The sequence below is a fragment of the Enoplosus armatus genome, chromosome 7 (genome assembly GCF_043641665.1).
Source record: "Enoplosus armatus isolate fEnoArm2 chromosome 7, fEnoArm2.hap1, whole genome shotgun sequence".
NCBI classification, from domain to species: Eukaryota; Metazoa; Chordata; class Actinopteri; order Centrarchiformes; family Enoplosidae; genus Enoplosus; species Enoplosus armatus.
In genome coordinates this window covers 10852556-10875972 of record NC_092186.1, presented here as the reverse complement: position 1 = coordinate 10875972, position 23417 = coordinate 10852556, and the positions used below count along the sequence as shown (strand labels likewise).

At 40.8% G+C, this 23417-nt stretch overlaps 2 protein-coding genes across 2 annotated transcripts; both read right to left on the bottom strand.

Moving 5' to 3' along the window:
* Positions 1 to 6763: 6763 nt before the first annotated feature.
* rxfp3.2b (relaxin family peptide receptor 3.2b) lies at positions 6764 to 7966 on the bottom strand. Its single transcript, XM_070909270.1, has one exon. The coding sequence runs from the start codon at positions 7964 to 7966 to the stop codon at positions 6764 to 6766; it is 1203 nt and encodes a 400-aa protein (XP_070765371.1).
* Positions 7967 to 16706: 8740 nt separating this feature from the next.
* On the bottom strand, positions 16707 to 22646 carry creb3l3a (cAMP responsive element binding protein 3-like 3a). The gene is made up of 10 exons (XM_070909482.1): positions 22626 to 22646; positions 22125 to 22241; positions 21675 to 21921; positions 20831 to 20964; positions 20010 to 20120; positions 19802 to 19908; positions 18941 to 19009; positions 18647 to 18731; positions 18122 to 18215; positions 16707 to 17023 (listed from the first exon to the last, which is right to left on the bottom strand). Exons 1-10 carry the CDS (start codon positions 22644 to 22646, stop codon positions 16707 to 16709), a joined length of 1302 nt encoding a protein of 433 aa, XP_070765583.1.
* Positions 22647 to 23417: the final 771 nt, after the last annotated feature.

Below are 23417 nucleotides of genomic sequence, written 5' to 3'. Positions count from 1 at the left end.
CAGATATGGATGACAGGATCGGTCCCGTTCTGGCTTGGTGTATCTAAAGCTTTCTTTGTCTTGACCCAGGCTTCATTGCATGGCAAGAAAGAACAGATAAAGCTTGAAACATCTATGTTCCTCGAGGCTGGGCGTGATCATAATCAGCAGGGAAAGGTCAGCAAGACCACAGCAGCCAGTGAGGCTGAGTTCATCCCTGGAGCTGTTGCAAGTACACAAAAAGACTTTTTGAGAAATGAATGCAGATCACTGGGATTGAGCAAACAAACAGGTCTCATCAGCAATTACTGTCTGTCAGATGGTCGGTCCACTGCTTTTGTCTGAGGTATCTCAACTATCAAATGGATGGCCATGAAATGTTATGTTCATGGTCCCCAGAGGATGAAACCACCTGACTTTTCCTCTTACACCACCATGAGGTTGACATTTGTAGTTTTAAGTGAAATGTCTCAACAACTATCAGATGGATTGCCATGACATTTGGCACACACGTTCATGTCTCCCACGGGATGAATTGTAATAACTTTGGTGATCCCTTAACTTTTCATCTAGCTCCAGCATCAAGTCAAAATTTTAATTTGTGCAGTGCTTTGGTTTTGGTTTATGCAAACGAAACTAAGATGACAGTCATGATAAACATTACACCTGCTTCGCATGATAGCATTGTCATTGTGAGCATGTTTGCATCATGGCTAGAGCAGCTAGTATGGCTGTAGACTCTTTGTCTTGTTTTAAGGTACATGACAACTCTAAACTTTACTCTGTGTTTCCCACTTTATGAGCCTCCGCACCATCACTTTTTGTGTTGCAAAAGACGATTTCAGCCACAGACTTAGACATAATATGATGCCACTATTTTTTTTTTTAAAAGCATAATTGAGCGCAAGAGTAATTTGCATCTTTTTGGCTGACACATTGACTTTCATGCTAAGCCTAAGATTTTCCGTTGTATGTAACCTCCGACTTACCTTGGGGATTGTCTGATCTATTTTCAGTATGCTCATTGAACAACACCATACGCCAACCTCCTTTTCTGCAGGGATTTCAGGTTCACAGAGGAGTTGCTTGACATTGACTTCCCCTGGGGGGCAATAAAAGATATCAGGATTCTTGAATTGTATCTCTCTGTGGTGCCTGCAGTTGGCCTATATGGGCATCATGCAGGGTGCAAAGCTGCCAAGACAAGCAAAGAGTGAGAAAAGAGACAAGAGAAGATTTTACTGAGATGTATCAGCGGGATCAATGAATCATTAAATCTATCCGGATTTTCTGTTACTGCTCTGACAAGAAACATACAACATGTGCTTGTGCTCCCTCTCTAACGGAGCTTAAGTCTCAAGCTCTGTGTGGGCATCAGCAAAATTAAGTTTGCCAGATGAGAATGTAAAAAGTATTCTGACTAGCTCAGATCACAGCCAGGCAGCGCACGCACCACAAAATCTGGCAGAGCGTTAATCACAAAGTGTAACAAGTAAGACGTGAGCATCATAAGTGAAGTCATTAGCAAAGCAGGGAGCTGGGAAGGGAGGGAGAGAGAGGGAGAGAGTGAGCCTCTGTCTAACTCTGCGTTAATGCTCAGCACTCGTGAGGCCTCTTAATAGTCAGAGAGATAAGCACATTCTGTCGCTTTGGGAGAATAAATTGAATTCAGTGATGGACTTTTGATGATATGGGTGTGACCGTGCAACTGCATATGACCAGAAAAAAATGGCACCACACAAGGATCAGTTGATTGAAAATCTTCAAACTCTTCCCCTAAATGAGCAAAAAAAAAAAAAAAACCCTTGGAAGTTAATATAACTCCCACAGGGAGTAAGGTGCTGCTTTGAATGATTAATTTGTTATGAGCCAAGTAAATTGTGGCCTGGTGAGTTTGTAAAGAAGAGGACAGTGTGTTTTTATTTATCAGGAATAAGACTCTCATTTAAGAGTGCTATCAGAGATAAATGGCCATAAACAGGGGATTAAATTGCAAGAGGGCTATAACTTTAAATGAATAGATAAGGGAAGTGGACTATAATGATCAAGAGACTAGGAAGCACAACAACAAAATGAGAGGATTAAAGTAACAAAGACAAATAATCAGAGAAAAACAGTGTATAATAATGACACTGATTTATAGTGGGTGTGGTCTCGTTTGTTTTCAGGCTTTTTCACCAACAGCCTCTTTGTGCTCTGCTTTTTAATTGTTAACTAATAATAAGCACCCCACATCTCCTGCATATATGATATCCCCAGCTCTCAGATCTTTCACACATTTTTGTGTGTCTTTTTATATCGCTTTGTGTTACATTTATATATATTCTTAATGTCTTTATGTCTTATGTAAAGCAATTTGAATTGCCTTGTTGATGAAAGGTGCTATACAAATAAACTTACCTGGCCTTGCCTTTCATGAGCTGCCCAGTTTGCTGCCTTACATGTATAGATAATCGATTTAGCTGTATGGGGTCTCTTTCACTGCAGGAGCTTTTGATGGAAACTACGTGGCATTAACACGCTATGTGTCTCACCTGCCTCTGCAGAGTCTGCGCCTGTGTACAGCTAATGAGGGACAATTAAATATTCTAGAGATGCAAGTGTCGTCGGGCTATCATTAGGCCTTAGAGAAAGGTCAGCACCAAGGGTGCCGTGCAACCTTCTACTACCACTTCCTGTCCCAGGGGAAACTTGGATGAGTATTGATCAAACAGTCAGACATGAATGGTAGCAAAGTGCATGATGATGAGTCTATTAGCTGACTGTTAAAAGTCCATGAACTCCTGTCAGAGCAGTGCACTTCTATGTGTGAGACTTGGTTCTAATCAAATACTTTGTCTCGCAAGAGAGACGAGACAGAGAGATGAAAAAAAAGAAGCTTTGGCACTCTGTGCGACCCTATTAGATATAGTGGGATGAGTGTATTTTGAGGGAGACTTTGAGTTAGAGATGCAATACTTTATTGACATTTCAACATAGTCGATGGGGATTTGGTTTGGTGAGCCCACAGAAACAAAACCAAAACAACAAGACACAACACCTCACATATAGACCACCTCAGGACATAAGAGTAAATAAGTATGCAATAATAACAAATAATAAAAACAAGCATTCCCATAGGGGTGCTATAAGTACCACAACCAGCTATGGTGTATATGATTGTGTACATGCACTTACAGACAGGGATAATAATAGCAGCACATTAATGTTTTACAGTAAAAGTTAAGGGCACAGATTGCCTCAGGATAGGTGCTGTTGCAGAACCTGGCCGTCCTGGTTCTGAATAAGAGCTCAAAGTCTTTCTGCTGCCAGTCCTCCATGTCCCGCCCTACAGGTATCTTTCCCCTTTTATTGTCAGAAGGTTTGGAAGTCTTTGCTCCCTTTTCTCTCAGGTGTCAAATTTAATTGACTTTGAATGGCAAGCTGTTGCTACAGTTGCTATAGTTCCTGTAATATACAGGAACATCAGTCTAAATCTATTCTCTTGCTCAGGTCATATGCAGTACATGCTGCATGAAAGAAAGATAAATCCAAGTAAGTTGTATTCTGTGGGTGAACAGATCTGCTGATGGCAGAGAGTACTGTGTGAAAATCATTTTTGTGTAAGTGGCTACCCGCACAAAAATAATGAGGCCTGGCAAAATATAGGTCAGGTGTGATTTTTAAAAAATTACTTTTCTGTCTCGGGCTGCTGCTGCTGTCCGCCTAGGCCTATTACGGGTAAAACATAAATGCTAAACAGTTTTTCTCTACATGGCACTTGTTCATTATGATTTTATGAGCTTTGCATGCTGAGTGTTCATTTGGCTGCTGGCCAGAGGACCAGCCAGTTGTTATTGGAACGAGACCAAACTTGAACCGTTTTCTGTGGATTTCCCAGCAGGGTTTACAGGATGCACGTGCTGAAGCTACAAATCGTGAAGGTATGGGTAATTACAAAAGTGATGAGTGAAAACAATAGAACAAGTGTATAAAGATAAGCCCCTGATTCGATACCATGGCGAATTAGCAATGATGAGAGGCACATGTGAGTCCAGAGAAACTGGTCTGACTCTACTAGATGTATTCTTTCTACACCTAGCTCTCTTGCACTAGCAGTGTGCAACATTGTTAAACGAAAGGCTCTGTTGCAAAAGTTATTTTTTAAAGATCAAAATTTCTAGTATTTTAGATTCCATGTTCTGCATAATGAAGGCCCCTGAGATTCGGAGCTAATGGTGTTATGACAATGAATAAGAGTTTGACACCGCTTTTAGAAGGTTCAGGACACACAACTGCTCATTCAAGTCTCAACTCTGACTGTACTGAGTAAATGTTACACAAGTCACTGATTCAGCCATTTGCTGAAAATAATTCTGTTCCCAGCATGGCCGATGAACCCACTAGGGGGCCCTGAGGCAAAAATGAGCCGTGGGCTCCTATTGACTGCCCTCCTTCCACTCTTTGGACATTGAGTATGTAGGTTTCACACATCAGACTACCCAGGGCAGATTACTTATATTTTGCCTAGAGTCTTAGCTGGAATACTGTCTGACTCGAGGTTTGCTGTTTGTCAGATAGTTTGTGGTAATTTGATTTAACACAAAAGCATTTCTGAATATGCACAATGCACAATAACACAATATAAATTGAAATTATAAAGGTCTTAATATGGGTTTTGACACAGGGCACCATACAAGACTGAGCATATAGATTAGGTCATGATACATGACCCTTAATACTCTTGTCATTTCATACTTTACTTTAGTGGGGCATATTCCCACACAAATTAGAAAGGAATTCAATTACCACAAATCAAATAATAAAACGTGACTCTGGGGCTTTTGTGGGGCCCTGTTTGTCTGGGGCACTGTGGCAATTGCTTGCCTTGCCTAGTCAGTAATCAAGCCTTTGTTCCATGGCTTTTAGAACAATAATATATAATATTTCAATGCCAGAGGAACTCTTATATCTAGAGTGGTGTTAAGCATAAGCTTAATGTTGCACAAAACATTTGAAAGAAAATTTCTCACCAAATACCCCATAAGGTTTTAATGTGTTAATGGTAAAATATTTTGAGCATGTTTTGTTATGTCTTCACTTCTGTGTCACAGAAAGTAATTTCTCATTTCCTCCCAGCTCATCAGAGAGGATTAAGGAAAACTATTCCCTCTATCTGACACTAATTTTGTCAACAACACTTTTGTCAGCACCTTTGTCCATAGATCATTTATGCAGATGCTGTTAGTGATTGAAGAGGTGCTGAACAAACACAGAATGAGAAAAGGAAATCTCATTAATAAAAGAACAGAAGAGTGAGTCTCTGTCTATCATCTAATGCTCTTCTGTGTAGGATTGTTTTACATCAACATTAGTTCCACTTTCAAACTCTCAGCAGCTCCGCTGCCTTTATTCATCTCCCCATGTTTGTGCTCTGAATTCTAACTTGGCCCAGTTATTCCAAATAGTTCAAGTTGAAGTTTAATTTAATCTTTACTTTGTTTCGTTTACAGTGTGGCAATCAATATAATTTTCCATCAAAACAGCAAATGAACAAAGGTCTTCAATAAAAGATCATAAATATGGTCACAGTCATGATAGAATACAGAGAGACAACATATTCACAGAAGATCACATTATCACGTCAGTTTTACTCAGTGTTGTGCTCCTTCAAAATACGAACTGTGTCATTTAACAGAGACGGAAAGGCTGGTGTACAATACAGTGTGTGCGCTCAGCTCTCTGTGAGCAGTGTAAGATCTGTTGCACAGAAGTATACATCTCAACCTCAACTCTTGATCCTTGTTGATCCTCGTAGGTTTCCTAAAGAAGAGCTACACGCTAATTATACTGAACCCTTTGATGTATTATGTCACATTGTCTTACCTTGAAAAAAGGACAGGAAATTGACTCAAGTTCTTGTACCTTCTATAGATTTCTTTGCCTTTCTTTTTTAAATTTTATTTCAGACACAAACATTTCCCCCAAGACAGTTCAGCAAACAACTAGTATGCTATTCATTGCTCCTAAATAAATACACTGCTTGACCTTGCCACTTTCTAGTTTTCAACAAATATGCACCATTAAACTTTTCAATTATTTTGGTCTTTCGTTGTCTATTATATATACCAAATGCTACTATTCCCTATTACCCTACTTTTTAAATTACTGCTTTTTATCAATCATAGAACAAACACAAACACAGCATCGAGCCAGCGCACTGGGAAACCTCCTCATTACTCATATTCTATACTTGTTCCTTTCAGTTTTTTTTGGTCAGTGTGAATCCCTCATCAATCGAGAGTTTTATCAGTGAAGTACTTGTGCACTGAGTGTAAAGAGTGCTGCAACTATTTAAATCTCTTTTATGATTGCTGCAACTATTCATCTAATTCATGATTGACTTGTATACATATTCATGACAAGTTACCAGAGAGCAGCACACATTGTCTATCAAAGGCAGAGAGAGCGAGAGAGAGAGAGAGAGAGAGAGAGAGAGATACATACTATACGGCAAGAGAGAGAAAGCGAGTCAGTGCATAACAAGTGAACAGTTTCAGCAGAGTAAATCTTGGAGCCTGCAGTGAAAGTGGAGCACATCCTACTGGGTAGTCCATTATGATAATGTTTTCAAAAGCAAAAATTATATTTTATTTTATTTTCTGTGTTGCAGGGTTGAGATGAATGCACCATCATGACAAACAACTCCAGATCACTAGCACTATAGGAAGCTTTCACTTATTGTCTTTGTGAGTTAGTCATTCACTCCTTTAACTCCTCTGTCACAGTGAACCAGTCATCCAGGTCAGACATCCATTTGGACCAGCACCAGAACAGGCGGTGCTTCAGCCACTTTGGCCTTGCGACGCAGCAGGTGAGTCAGCCTCCTGAAGGATGGTGTGGCGTGGAGGAGAAGCTCCTTGAGGCCTGCCCGAAACTCCCGGCGGATCAGGCAGTAGAGCACAGGGTTGAGGCAGCTGTTGGTGTGTGCCAAACACACAGTAAGGGGGAAGGCGTAGGCCTGTGCATTGTAGAAAGCCTTGCTGAAGGGCACAAGGTCAAACTTTATGAGCACCCCCCACAGTGTCAGCGCCTGATTGGGAAGCCAGCACAGAAAGAAGGACAGAACCACGATGACAATGGATTTAGTCACTTTGGAACGCCGACTTTGCCGGCCCTGCTCAATCTCTGGACCTGCCGCGCCTGTGATGCGTCGGCTAAGGATGAAGCGCAGTAGTAGCAGGTAGCAGACAGTGATTATGATCAGAGGAATAAGGAAGCCCAGTAGGACCTTTTGCAGCTGGTATAGACCCAAAAGAAGCTGTGGATCCCAGCTGCCTGAGTCTGGGAAGCGCACCAGGCAAAGCTCCTCATCTGATACCTGGACGCTGGTGGAGTAGATGGCATGAGGTAAAGTGGCCAGCAGAGAGACAGCCCAGATGCCCAGACTCGTCCACTTGGCCCTAGCAGCTGCTGCCCGCCGGCTGTTCATCTTCAGCGCAGAGGAGATAGAGTAATAACGTGCCACGCTCATAGCTGTGAGGAAGTATACACTGGCGTACATGTTCATGGTGGTGACAGAACTGACGATTTTGCACATCACACGGCCAAATGGCCAGCGGAAGTCCAGGGCTGTGTCCACGGCCCAGAAAGGTAAGGTCAGAACAAACTGCAGGTCTGTGATAGCCAGTCCCATCACAAAGCAGTTGATGGATGACTGCTTCTGCCTGTAACGTGAGTGCAGCAGATACAGAGCCAGAGAGTTTCCCACCAGCCCGAGTGCACAGACAATAGAGTAGACACATGCTATCATCACACGCACCACCAGACTGGAGCTGTCTCCTTGATATTCCATGATCGATTCCTTGGTGAGGAGCTGCAGCCAGCAGTGCAGCGACAGGTTGCTGGTGGAACCTCCGCTACAGTTCCCAGCGTTGTCCTCCTGTAGTATTTGAGGCTCACATGGCTCTGGAGCCAGTGTTTGAACTCCAGTCTCATTCGGCTGCATGGCTGGACTCTTTCTCTCTCTCTCACATATCACCTTGCACAGCAAAGTTGGACAGCCATGTGTCGCAAATAGAGAGAGAGAGAAAAAGTTTGTGGTGATTTCATTTTGAGCATGGCAGCTGTATCTGTGTCAGGTTATCTCCCACAGCGGTACAGATGCTATCCTCAGCCACAGTTATCCTCCTCTCCTCTCTCCACGACTACTCACAGCCCCGCGCGCCACGACTGTTTATAGGTGCCACGTGAACGCGCGAGGCTCAGTCGCGCGGTCGACGCACTTCCCCTCACCAGCCAGATTATTGGACCAGAGCGAATTCGTGCTCTCTGATAGCCGCAGCCACATCAAAGTCTCGCAGCATGTCCGTCAGAGGTGAAGCGTAATACATTTTGACAAGATTCCGGCACCTTCTAGATAATCATGTTTGTGCTTTTGGAGACGTGGAGACAACAGTGCGCGTAAAATATGCAAAGGTGTGGAGAGGACGCCTCTGCTGAATTCCGACTGTATATTAATACACAGTGTTGCGTTTGATGTTCTCCCTCTGACGAGGAGGTGCAGGAGAAGGATCATGCACATAACATAAAAACAGCACAGAGCTCGCGTTGACTATACATTTCAATAGGATAAAGCTGTCGTGCGCATTCCTTGTATGGTGTATTTGCTCTTAACAAATCCCCTGGCTGTTGCAACTTTTGAAAGGAGAGAGGAAACGGGGTCAGGAGCTGCGAATTTAAAATAACAAAATAAACATAAAAAAAATAAAGATGTTACTGTCAAAAACAACAACAACAACAACAACAATAATAATGTATGTTATACTTTTTGAAACATTACAACAATCCTAAACATATGTCCAAATGTGTTTAAGTATATTTAACTTGAAGTAAATATGTTGAAAATAAGATCACAAGGAGTTAATTACAAACAAGGGTAAACATTTAACTGAATTCTTCCCTAACATACTGATTATAAAGTGATTTCTGGCTCAGAATTGATTGACTTTGTGCCATCTTATGAGACTTCCTACGCTGTGTTTTTTTTTTTTGTCTATTCAAATTGTAATAATGTGCTTCCTCTATCACGTGATGGGCCGCAAAATCACAGTTGTGTAATCAAAATTCACTTTTCTTCAGTTGTTGTTGGCTGCCAGCTGGCATCAAGTGTTGTTGTAGCGAAGCCCAGGTGGACTTCAGAATAGGGTTAGACACCGTTTTAAACAAAATGGAGTTGTCCGCAGACCCCTACAAGGAGTTTTTGGGATCACTTCCCTCCTCTGGAAGTAATCCCTTGCTGTAAGTTTCTGAACAAATTAAAAAGACATGACTGAATGAAAAAATGAATCTGCACTGTTTTAATCCGTTGCGACCCAGTTCTTGTAATCTTAACAACCCTTAAACCTCCAAATGCGCCAGAACTGACAGGATGCCTGGTTTAATGTTCTAAGTCTTCAAATCTGTGATGTAGAATAAGTCGGCTGCTTACTAAGCACCTGATATTTCACGGGTTGCATACCAAACCAGTTTTCATCCACTCCAAGTTATTATGCAGCTGTGAAGGACACCTCATATTAATGCTGTGACGTGGATACATTTTTTGTCCCCTACTTGTGTGTGTAATCAAGTTTATCAGTCAGGCAGAGCCCTCTGTCAGGTGCTATAGCCTGGCTAAGTCACTTCAAGTTATTCTGCGCATTCAAATATAAAATGGACTGGTCTGACCAATCAGAATGAACCCTCCATATTCCCACCAGTGCTGTTTGTATACTGTATATGGCTAGTTACCCAAACCTGGCGCCCGCAAAGTCAGCAAAGAGGAATGGCACCAGCTCATATGATTTGGGCGTGTGACGTGAGGCGTAGCCTCTCAAAGCATTGTGGGTTAGCAGGTGACGTGAGATTGACCAGCAATGTGAGAAATTGTTGGGTGATTCACCATTTTGTGATTCGCAAAATTCACCAGGAAACTTTGTAGTGATTTGCTGATGAATATCTGTGGAGGAGAAGATCCTTATTGGAGTTTCCCGGGAAGTCTCTTGCCTCCAACATGGTAAAACCAAATGAAATGCTGTTTGGCATGAAGGCACCTAAATTGCTGAAAAGAGTCATATATTTCTTATTTACACAGTGCTTGCTAACGAGAAACCTACTTGACACATCAACAGAGACAACTGAGGAGTGGTGGACCTGATGTCACACCATTTGTTGGCTTCCAGTGGTCCTTTACGATAATGCTCTCTACAGGCTTATTGGACAAAGTCTGATGCTTGTGCTCCCTGCCAAAACACCATGATACAAAGTGGGTTCTTGGGTCATGCAAGGATGTGGAGTTTAACTTTAGCAAAGATCTGGTTCCATCAGGTCTCCTTGGGAAGGCGCTGTCAAGTCTGGGAAAAACCACAATGGCAGAATCTCTTTTCTTAAAGGAAGGAACAAAGGTTCAGCCTAAGCGCCTATGTGCCTGGAATGAGTGGACCAGAGGAAAGATTCTGAAGTATCTCACAAGTAGAATAATAATCGTAATAATGCTTATTTAAATAGCACTTTTCAGATACAAACAAGTACAATTAGACAAAGAAAAGTAGCAGAAAGTGTAAAAATAAAGCAAAGAATGGGGCTCTTTTTAGATCACATTGCCACCATACTGTTATATTGTAGTAAAGAGAGCAAAGTTCTGAGTTTGGAGTCCAAGCCAACCAGCTCATGTGAAATTGAACAATAAAAATAAGAGAGCTAAGATGTGCCCTTTGGCAATAGTTATTTGATTTGTTCTGAAGAGTCGGGTCAGATTTGTAAAGTGATAGAAGTTGAAAAGCAGGGCTTACGCGAGCTCCTGCCTTTCATTTGTTGAAAGAAAGTTAATGTGAGGTTAGAGGTTAGGGTATGACTATACAGCTGGTTCCGGGGGAGGGGAGGAGGGTGCTCTCCTGATTGATCATGAAAATTTGAAGGCAGTGAGCGAGCAAACTGTTTAAAAGGCAGCGTCTGACACAGCTTTTTTGTTTTATTACTGATGATATTGACCTGCGTCTAACTGACCCATGAGACCAGGATGTGTTGATGTGAACAACAGTGTCTTTAACTGTTCACTCATCCCGTGTGACAGAATCATTGAAAAATGACGAGATAGATATGTTTTGATGTCTGCTTGCCTGGAGTGTTGACTGTCTCCTCGAATGAATGAGCAGTTTACTATCTTGTCCCAGTGGGGCTGGAGATAATGCTAACTGAATACTGACATATTTTTGATGGCCTAAAAATCTCTCGTCGGAGCGAGTGGCCACTAGTTCACAGAAGTGGCCTCGGGCTCACAGTCAGGATCACCTTGAGAATAATTAATATTCCAGGGTGGAAAAAGAGCAATTTCAGATTGTCATCTGTTTGGCTAATATTTGGTGTAGGCCTCACTGGGGATGAAATGCTGCTGTCGAACATTCATTTATGACTAGACACCTCCACATCAATTCGGAGTGCGTTAAGGACATGCATGCTTATTTAGAGTCTATCCACAATTCTGAGCCACAAGTAAACTCCTTTATTTCGTTTATAACATGCAAGAGAAAAACACACAAGAATCAGTTAAAATCAAAATGGAGCACCAGACCTACCTTTAAGTATTGTCCTTGAGCTCCTTGGTATGTTTCAGCGGCTGTTACATCTCTCTGTAGAGATTGCACTGACATTTGTACTTTTAGGCATTTGTAAAGACTGAGGTAAACAGTGTGTGACTGTGATTGACTGGTGTGTGTTTGCTGTGTAGGGTGTGTGTTGACTCACCCTCACTGCCACCCCTGACACTTCCTTCTAAGTACACCTTTATCATGCTCTATCTGAGCTGACTGGTCTGAGTTGTAGTCTGTTTTGTTTGTAATGATTCATTTGCTCACTGGGAGTTCTACTTAACAGATAATTTCCAAATGAGCAATAATTATCTACAAAAACCCACAGAAACTGGGTTCTGGGACATAAGACAAATTAACACATAACTTTCTTAATTAAAGAAGCAGAAGATTACAACTATGGCAAGAAGCAAAACAAAACGAAACTCAATTAGAAAGTTCTGAATTGACTTGCATTTCATTAACCCCTCCACTCCAAATCCTGTGGAGCACTGGGAACTTTAAAAACAAATTGTTGTAAGTTGCAGATAAACTTTATATCCTTTTGACATGTTGATGCAAATCAGCAGAACAAAATAACATCTCATATATTCATTTCACCAACCAGCCAAATATGTATTACTCTTCTTAACAGGGGAGAAACATTGTCTGTGTTTAATTACCTCTCTAAATCTAAAAGTGCACCAATTATACATTACGTCTAAATTGACAAACAAACTCAATTAAGCAACTGGAGCTAAAGCTGATTTAAAATGCTTCGTACTCACAGCGAGTAGTCTGCTCTGCTAACATTGTACAGCGCTCGCCCTGCCTACTGTTCAGATATAGCGATTAGAGGCAGAGGAAATTGCTGTGACTTCCAGACATCTTCAGTCCGTCTGTGACTTCAGAATGTATTTAGACTTCTTCAAGCCAGTGTTAAACTCTTTTTTAAAAATCTTTTGTTTTATCTTTTTCAACAAAATATGGACAACAAAACAACTGCACCAACTGTCTTTGGAGAAGTTTGAATACCTTCATTCAACACTTTCACTACACACTGTAACCATGTTCATTTCCATTATGTTTGAACATGCTGAATCTTGTACAATGTAACCTTTGACTGAGTGAAAAGAAAGCTAAATCAATGGAGAGGTTATGACCACAGAATATTTGTCAAAGTGGTTACTGCTGGGAGAATTCATAACTGACTGGTCAACTTGGAAGAAGTTTCTTCTCCCATCTGGATGTCAGCAGAAGGTCGTGACCTTGAGCCCTGTGATTGACTGGCGACCTCTCGCCCAATGCCAACTGGGATTGGCTCCAGCCCAACGTGACGCTGTAAAGGATAAGTAATTATAGAAAATGGATGGATTAATAGTTGCGCCAGTTGTTAACTGTTATGGGAAACAAGGCTGGTGGAATGTAGGAGAGTGACAAATTGACAAAGCACCACAGATGAGAAGCAAACCAGATAAAGATGTTTACTGAAGAAACAACCTTGACTAGAGGGAGGACCAAGCCATGGTATAAAGGGAGTGAACAGCTTCCCATCTGAGTTCACATTGCAAATTATCCTTTGTCTTATGTACTATGCTCTGGGCATTTATAAAGTGTGACAATACTGGAAGAGAAATTTGACTCACCCCTTATTGTCAGAGTGGAATTATTAAGTATTACTGCCACCACAGTTACAATGCCGATGATAACACTTAAAATAAGGCTCCATATATTCACTTGCATATAAATCACCACAAAATGGTGCACAAATTAATAAATGACTTATCAACAAAACCATCCCAGTAATTTACACAAAACCATTTACTCATGTACAGCACTTTGGATTTAATGATTGTTAATCAGCCTTGTGTTAGGTGAGGAAGTCTGTCTGCAGCAGTTTGCCACACACTGTGAGATGCACAGTAATTAAGATGTACACAACAGCTATGCAGCTAGTCTGCAGGGATCATAGTTTGTGTATGAAGAGAATAGAAAGATTGTTGTGCCGTATCATTTGGCCAGTAAATACAGTATAACATACAGTATGGATTTTTCATGGCAATTATTTCATTCATAAATAGATTTTTTTTATTAGTATTGTATTACATTATTGGATTTGCGATTTGGTAGAAGCCAAGGTAAATGTAATCTAATCTAATGTAAATGTATACTGTATGTGCCCATTGGCTTATCTATTTCTGTGATTGGACTGCACTTATGGCCTCTTTAAAACCCTCATTTAATTCATACTTATATAATATCTAGTTTACAGAATTAATTAATGCCAAATGATTATGTGCAAAGATAATAAGTCACTACTACAAACTAATGGCAACCAGGGTATGACTCATTTCCTTATTCGTGTAGAGCTGCACAAATGATGTCTGCATATTTCATTAAGTCATTCAAAAATAATTTGTGGTTCACAGATTAGTCACTCATATTGAGTAAAATGCCCTTACTATAAACTGTTGTAAACAGATTGTGCCAACTAATGTGCCTTTAACACGTATTATTTATATGTGTTAAAGGCACACTTTCTAAGAACCCTCTAAAATGAATTATACTAGAAGCTTCTGGGTAACTAGTAAATATAATTCACAGAGACCTTCATTATCAGACAGTTAATCTATGCCAGGGCAATGTCACTGATAATTTCCTGTGCTGATGTGTGCCTGTCAGAGAGGTTGCCCAAGGCTGATATTCAGACAGCTTATAGCAAAGATGGAAAGAGATGGCATTAAGAGACTGCAGTTAATAGCAGCTCTACAGTAATGTATTGCTTGTTAGAGATTAAACTGAGTATTGTATAGTACGGTTTTGGGGAGAGACAACCAGTGTGCATACAAAAATATTTTAATATATTTGTATGCAGTATGAGTCTTTTTTCAAGTTTGTGCTGCAGCAAGACAAAGAAAAAAGAACAAAAGAAGTAAAACATAAAACTTTCACCACTCATACACTTCTCCGAGGTGAGGTGTGAGATATTGATTAAACTCTGAGCTTTAAAGCTCGAGTATGTGGTTAGGTGTTTAAACTCCCTCTTTATTCCTCTGAAATTGGAAGAACAATTTTTTAATTAGTAATTTGGAGGTGCTCTGGAGTCTTCCACCAAACAATTATCACATTAAGTTTATTTGGGTCTGCGTCACACCTCTATAAAAAACATTTTTTATAGATGAAAAAAGAAGATCAGGGCTCTTTTTGATAGACACTCAGTCTTCCCATCATTCTCTTTTGGCTGACCAGACTCAGTGGGAGCCGATCTATGTGTAGAGGTCTCTCGGCTCCATAGGGATTTGGTTAATCAAAGCGATGGGTTAGAGACGCTGATGGTCAAGAGACTTTCACCCTGATTAGAGAAAAAAATCAAGACAGAGTCAAATAAAAGAGGAAGGGGGCAGATGAAGGTCAGAGAGAGATAGAGAGACGACAAGTCAACCAGGCACCACCAATTCATGCAGACACACGCCATATTATGTTTATATATAATATAACTCATGATGTTAACCTGAACACTGAGATTTAAATGAATCAAGGTATTGTTTACTAGTTTTGTTTTGTCCCGTGCTCTGCAGACAGTTGATCCTTACAGTGTTAGTATGCAAACCAAAAACCTGAGACAAGCCCAGAGCAAAGTCAGTTATTAATTAATTGAAAAGTGACAATGAATTGGTTTTGTAGTGATTGGAGGAATGAAACCATCTGGCCACAGAGAATAATCCTTCATTAATCACACATAGAAGTAAAGGAATTCAATGTCCAGTAACATTTAATAATGAGAATCTGATTTGATCTTCTATTAAACCACAAAACTATTAACAGCTAAAAATCAAGCTTTGTATTTGAGTTGCGGGTATGCAGGAAACAAACTAGTTCGTAAACATTCATACTGTTCAAACTCATTTGTATGAACAAAAAAGCGATGGCTAAGTTGGTCTGCTGGTCTGTCAAATTTTGAATATGTACAATACTTTGGTTTATGACCAAATACTAGCTGTACTTTGTGTTTAGTGCTGATTAGCTAATATTAGCATGCTAGCACACTAAACTAAGATAAAGGCTTCCAGTTTTAGGATGAATTTGCTTTAATGTGAACCATAGTGGTGGTGGTGGTGGTTTATACTTGATTTATTTTTATTATTCTGTTCAGTCGAAAAAAAGTGACCACTCAGTTCCTACAGTGGATCATGTAATCACAGAATTGAATCTCCAGTCCTCCCTTGAAGTCAAGTCTAGCCATGCGACAGAAAATGTCAACCTGAACAAGTCAGACCTTAAATGTTAGATGAAATTCTGGTCCAAGTAGCAGCGAGGATAAGAGCACTTTCATCCCATTGCCGTGTGGTCTGCACTGACAAGGCAGACACGGTGAGTGCTGTGGACATGAGCTACAGCCTGTCTTCAACAAGTAAATACATCAACATGTCAATTATTGGGTAAGAAGTCTGAGTCATGAGATAAGAGGTCATCTGTTCCACCTTTGGCCCAGTTTTCTTTCCCTCTCTCTGTGAGCCATGTCTCCACTGACATCAAGCCTACTGTACTCTCCCTTTGAGAGATGGCTTTTCTACACATTGGATCACATCTTTTCAGGCACTAGCAAGGGAAATATTTAGTCTCTTTTTAATGATTAAAGCTTCAAAACCAAATCCAAAATGAATTCACAGGGTTTCGAGCCTACTAATCTCGCTTTGACATCTTTTATTTGAGGCAGGATGAATCTAAACAAATCCAATCAATTCTTCATTGACAACGTGCTTTCAGAAATCCTCTCACATTTTACAAATTATCCTTTCAGATCAAAACTGTACACATCATCACAGTTCTATTTACCCAGTTTTTCACAAACACATTCATTTACACTGGCATTTTATCAAAGCCAGGAGGCAAAGGACACACAGTTTATCGTCACAGGCAATTTCAGTGAAAGATTCAAATCCATATACTGAAATAAAGCAGTATCACAAATAAGGAAAAGGAATGCAGACAGCATATATATATATATATATTAAAGGCAAAACAAGGAATAATCAAACCTAATTTCCCCATTTGTGTAAACAGCAGCCCCAGATCATTTCCTGCCCTTCCATTAGGAGGAGGACAGTTTGGGGAATTCATGTGGGGACAATTTATTAATTTCTTTTACATGTCATCAGCATGTGGTCGCAGCCTGACAGAGCGCTGGGGGTCCAAGGTCAAAGTAGCTATGTGACCAGTAATTGGGTCTACATGGAAATGACCTATCCTGTCTTCCTCACTGCTGTTTCGAGACATGGGCTCCAAGCTGGACCGGTCTTGATTCACTCCCAGCTTTCCCATCAGTGCGGTAATATCTTCCAATCCCCGGTCTCCTGGGAAATGCCGGTGCAGAGGCTCTGATTCATCCTCGGCAGAGATGGGGGGGTCAGTGACATGCAGCACGCGGGAAGCCTGTAGGTTCTGCAGGGACCGTGACTGGACTGTGAGAGAATAAGATACAGAGGAAAGATAAACAAGTTCAAGCCTCTGCGGACATGCAGTTTAGGTTATTATTATGTTACTGACAACACAAACACAAGTCCCCCAATCTAGCATCTATAAGCAGCATATACACATTTAAAAACATTATTATTTACGACACACTGTAATGTAGTTGTAAGAAGTGTCTGTTAATGTATTTGTCAATAACTCCTCCAATATAGTGTAGTAGTTACAGTTATAATAATATAAAATATGGCTTTCTAGAAGTTAGAATTTTTGACAAATACAGTACATTAAAAAACACTTAACAATGTCACAACTACATTATAGTGTGTTATAAACCATTTATTAAATGCTTGTATATGACTTATAATTGCTAAATACGGGAACATGAAGTAAAGTGTTCCCGTGTTTTCTATGCTGGCACCACGATAAGCAAGTGTGTGTCAGTGTGCTTGCCTCTGTGCGTCGTGAGTACATCAAATTCAAATCTAAAGACATTAAAGACTCCAAACCTCTAAAGACATGTAACGTAACCTTTAGCACTCAGGGAAAGTGCAGCATCGATTGCTTTTTCGAAGCTGTCAAACAGCTTATGGTAACAAATTACACCTTGGTGCTGTGCAATTCCTAATCATGCCTCCTAATTAAAAATTGACATTTTGTGGGTTTGTGCCAATAAATTTAATAATAAAGTGATAATTAATGGTACTTTGGCAGAGGCTGTTGACAGATTGATGCAAATAAAGAATATTATGTGAAAAGTCAGTATCAGCGGAGTTTCCTTCCATCATCGAATCATCGTCTACATCTGGGGAATGAAGAAGAAATTGACGACACAGACCACTAGCTTAATAATGATAATGCGACGATAACACATGGCCTTGGCTCTCTGTGCATTGACTCTTATCTTTTAAGTTTTAAGTCGACATCAAATCCTCAGACAGGCGGAGCAGACTGTGAGGCTCCGCAGGTGAGAATCTTTCCAGCAGTGGGTGAGGCCAAAGCTCTAACAAGCTCCTCAGCTATGACAGAGAGGTGCTGGATTAGTTGGCAGGTGGGGGGCACAAAGCTATTTGGAGCTGAAGGTTACTCACTTCTGACTGGACTGAAGTCTCCTTGGCTGACCTTGGTGTCGGAGAAGGGCTTGAGGCTGGGGAACAGGATTAGGGAGAAGGACAGCAGAAGAACCTGAAGGAGGGAGAAGAAGAGTTGGATAAAGGATGGCTGGAATAGGCGGAAAACACATCATTCACACTGAGCTCAAGTTAAAGGGAGTTGATACTTGAAAAGCTGTGCGTTCCACATTGTTGAACATTGGAATGGCTAGTGGTTTGAATATTCCCTCTGTGAATATGTTCAGAGGAAATGCTGATCGTTTTCTTGCTGTGATTTGACGGGAAACTGAGACTCAGTCATATTTATAGATTTAAAGTTATATCTTTGAAATTCTTCTCCACTCATGTTGCCTTAGGTCTTGGACTTTATTCCACTGGAGTGATCAAAGGCAACGTGTCTTCTGTTCAGACAGTGTATTTCTCTTTTTTGGGGGACTGCGCCTTTTTGTGTCCTTTGAGCTGTCTTGTCCATTGTGTGCATATCTAGATTGGCCTTTCTCGTACCAGTACACATGTCCCAGTCTGGGCTGGCTTGCTAGATGTATTCATGACCAGAGCCTGCAGCCTGCGCAACTGTTCCATTAGTGACCTGTTGAGGGGGGGGACAAAGAAAAAAAAGTAAGAATGGAAAAGACAAAATAATTGGAATAACAAGGGTTTGAGGGAACTAGAGGGCGAGGCAAGATGCTAAAGTCAGTTTCTGAGTGGAAGAAATGTCATAACAAACATTGCCAGGAGATTACAGAGGTGAATGGTTGGAAACGGAAAGACGTGTTTTAGTATTTTAAAATGTCTCACATGTTGCATTTCTCCAGCTGGGACACTTTCCTCTGCAGCTCCTGGTTGTGTGCATTACAGGCAGCCATCCTAGAGGAGATAATACAATGAGAAAATATAATTATCTCACTTATTTTGTCACTGAAAACTATGAATCAAACTTTTTCATTCACACTCCATTAAGCCAATACATCTTTTAAAGCCAAGTGAATGCAACCTGTTCAGGAAGGGTTTTAAAAACTGCTCTTCTCATTCAGGAAGTGATTACGGTGATTTTTGCATGTGTTAGTCCAATATTTACTAATTGCATCCACTTTGGATAACTGCCACATATTTTCCAAAGCATTCAGGACCATATGTCTATGATTCATTTCCCACCTGTTCAGCTCTCATGCAGAATTTCTAAACTGTCCCTGCTCAAAAATACATTACCATGTGTTGTTAATTTCTTCTTCATTCCCCAGATGTAGGCTACCTTTATGATTAGTATCAAATAATACACATCACATGCATTGATGATATACTACAACTTTGACACAAAACAGATGATAAAATTGGTTAAAATGGGTTTTTGTCTGTGCCAGCTAATAATAGAGAGAGACGGTAATTATCGAGGGCGAGGGTGGCGACATATGACGAAGGCCAGAATCAAACCACAGTTACACAACACGGCTAGCACATCAGGATGCCGCAAGGTGACTTATATAAATACACTGAAATGAACAGACCAAGGGCTGTCTGGAGGGTAGGCTGCAGCACGGAAACAATCAAGAAATTCACAGTTTGCTTTTGGAAATGGTCTGCATATTGAATGTGTTGTTAATATGCAAAAACATGCAAAACAATAATCATGTCTCTTGTTACTTTTGTATAAATTCTTACCTGCTCTCCAGCCCATCAATATACTCCTTCTTCTTCTTCCTGCTCTCCTGGGCCGACTGCTTATTGCGAATCTTTCTGCGTATTTTCTTCAGAATCCTTTCTTCGTACTGTTTGACAAAGAAAGGGACATTTTCATTTGGACCCTCTACGGGATAAACTGCTGCCGCTGAAAGTTGTTTTCATTGTTTAGGTATTGAGAGCAGTTTACCTTTGTAAGAGGTAGTTGGCTGGGTAGAGTCACCCCCTCCTTTGCTAAAAGCTTCTTCTCATCTTCATTGAGAATCAACTCTTGGATGGACTGTTGGCATGGGTGTGGGGTCTGGTGGTGACATACCAATACTAATATTTAAAACATAATCACTGCTGCTGGATTAAATATTTTCTCTGCACCCACACCTCCTCCTCCTCCTCCTCCTCCTCCTCCTCCCCCTTTCTCTCCCTAGAGCCTCACAAGAAGTAGTTAAATGAGTGCAGACTATCAGGCCACCTTCATCACACGCATTTCATGGCTAATTCAAAGCAATTATGGTGTGAGACCCTAAGTTGCATTTTGCCACTCTCTCCTTCGTCTTATTAAGCTGGGCTGCAGAGATGGGATCAATACCTGGAGCAAGCTGAAATCCACACCACAGCAGACCCTCAAGTTTCAGAAGAAGCACAAACACATTATTCTGCTTGTGGTGATCTTGTGTGTTCACTTGATGACCTCCACTTTTAAGAATATTTTCGAATTAAATGATTATGACAAATATGATTTAATATGGTGCATGGTGCGTGGTGCGTGGGTTTTCTTCCTCCCACACACAGAAACAAGGTTTCTCTGCATGCTCAGCAAACTTTCCTACAAACAAAAGTTTAAAAATAGGAATTTCATTTGCTATTCCAGGCCTCACCCCTTGGTGAATCCATGATTTCAGCGAGTGTAGTCACCCACTTGTTTACTTACTCGCACGAAAGGTAAACAGCAGGTTGTACAAACACACATAAGACGCTCTGTAAAAACTCCCTCCACAACCAGGACACACTTACGGGCTCCGGTGTGCCAGACAGAAGCAGATCCTTGACAGTTAGCGGAAAGACAGGGGACAGCTGTGGTCTGTGTACATCGGAGGGATATTGTGTAATCCTCGTCCTGCCCGTTGGGAAGGTGGGCTCCCAGCCATCTGCACCCACACAGACACAAGGATACACACAAATCCCATGTAAACAAATATCAATAAGACATGCTAGTGTCATAGGTTGGAGTATGTGATAAACAAGAATAAGAAAACTGATAAATGACATTTGGAGCATGAACGTTACACACATACTAATTACTTTGGTCCTCAACACGTGTATTTTCATTTCAAGCAGCAATAACATCAGTGTCTTTGATAGTCTGAATACTTGTGTACAGAGTCACAAATACTGAATGTTATCCAACTTTATCTTCTGTGATACAGGAGATCCAGGGATTCGTTTTCATTCGTCATTCTCTGCTCACAACCATGACTGGAAAACACTATTTAATATAATGTAATCAGAAAGAAATGATGATGTTTTTAGAGATCAGTCGATAAACAGAAAATAAATTGGCAGCAATTTGATTTTGAATTTGACTTGATTCATTTTTCATGGAAAAATGGCAAAAATTTGTAGGTTCTCAAATGAATGAATATTTTCTGGTTTTCTTACTCCTCCTTGACACATTGAATATCTTTGGGTTTTAGACTGTTGCTCAGACGAAGCCAGACATCTGAGGACATCTCTAAGGACTCTAGGAACTTTTTTGACATTTAATAGGCCAAATAATAAATACATTAAACAAGAAAATAACCTGTAGATGTTATGTGTGCCATTATGAATGTTTTCCTTGTTGATATATGTGACCCACTGATGTCAATGGAGACGTTGGCTTCCAGGGCTGCTTTGGTTTGTGGCCTCGCGCCGAAATACTGAGTGTCCCCAGGGGGGCTCTCTGGGCGCTGGGGGCTGTCCATCTGGTCTGACGGAGGGTCCTCACTGATACCACTGTCACTGGGAGAAGGGGACCAGAGAGGCGAGCCTGACACGGAATCACTTCCACTCAGAAGGGCATTGAGGAAGTCCTCGTCTGCCTGTTCAGCCGGCTGCAGCATCTGCTGGATGAAAACCCAAAGTGCTATCATTAGTCTGTCTGCGTGAGATGACAACATGGTGAGAGATGGAACAGCCTTTTAAAAAAAATGCAAAAACCTACATGCATACATACAGTATGTCATGGAGGAACTACACTGTAGATACAAAGCAAACAGCTATTTGTGGCATGTATGAGTGACATTAGAGATCCCACAGTCTCACGCACATTTGGGTCCTGGATTGGCCAGGTGTGATGGTTGCCATGGTGTCCTGTTTCCTCATGACGGAGAATTCCATCATTTTGATCAAACAGCCAGTCGAGCAGCTCGATGCCATCACAACCCTGAAATGAGATCATGACATTTAATGACAACACACACAGTACTATGTCTTTCATGCCTTCAGAGAGCAAAGACAACAACACTGTAAAGTTTTCATGTGAATGTGACACAGAGGGGACTGCTTTTCACTGCCGTGATCCTCCATGAACACAGTGTACTGTACAATATGTTTCCCCAATCTGCCTAGATATCTGTCAGTCTCTGTGACAATAATTCTGTAATAATAATGTCCTTTCGATGCCATTCAAAAACATGCAATTGTCTGTAGATTTAAGTTGTTGATGTTAATTTGCTCTCAAGCCTGAAGTTAGCTCTGTGGGCTTGCCTCAATAACCCATAACTGGACAACTACAATGCAATAAAAAGGATAATGTTTGGGTATTTACCTGATCTCTGTAGTGCTCCATTGTTTCCTTGCTTGGGTGGCACTCCAAAGAAGCCCCCAATACTACTGAGATCCAGCCAAAATATCCAATTTACTTTGTTGGGGAGTAGCTTTGTCTGCGTACCTAAAGAGTCTCCCTTGTATCTCTCAACTCTCCTTCTCGGGTCCAAAGTTTAAACTCCAACACAACACACCCAGCCAACTAGCTTGCTTTGTCCCCATTGGCTATGAGGAGATAAAATCTGATTGGTGGCCAAGAGTACACAACTAAGGAACTTCACAAGTTGGTCTATCTGGAGACGGAGGACATGAAGTCTCCACTAAGATGTAAAACACCAGAAAGGTCAAAGTCTGTTGTTTCCTTTCCTCTTATTTTTTTGATCGCTTATTGACATAAGGATAGCTCTGACCTTTGGCATATATTCATAACACAATGGACAAGAGTCAACAACAAGAGCATTTCTACAAATCTGTAACAGTACTGTTTCTAAATTGTTACACACACTTAGGTTGCAAATGATATTGGTATTGGTATATATAGTAAATAAATACACACAGTTTTCATATTAGTGTGTTACAGCAGCTCTTGAGGTAACTGGATTATTAAGGGAATGATTTACTTGTATAATAAGTGGGAATAATAAAAAGCACCCTGAGGCCTCTTGAAGCACTAATCAGCCGTTAAGGAGGCTTAAAAACACGAATGTACTGCAAAGTAATGGATGAAAACATAATTACACAGAAAACAATTTGTACCCTCTCTTTATGATCTATGAGATTTGTATGAGGGTCT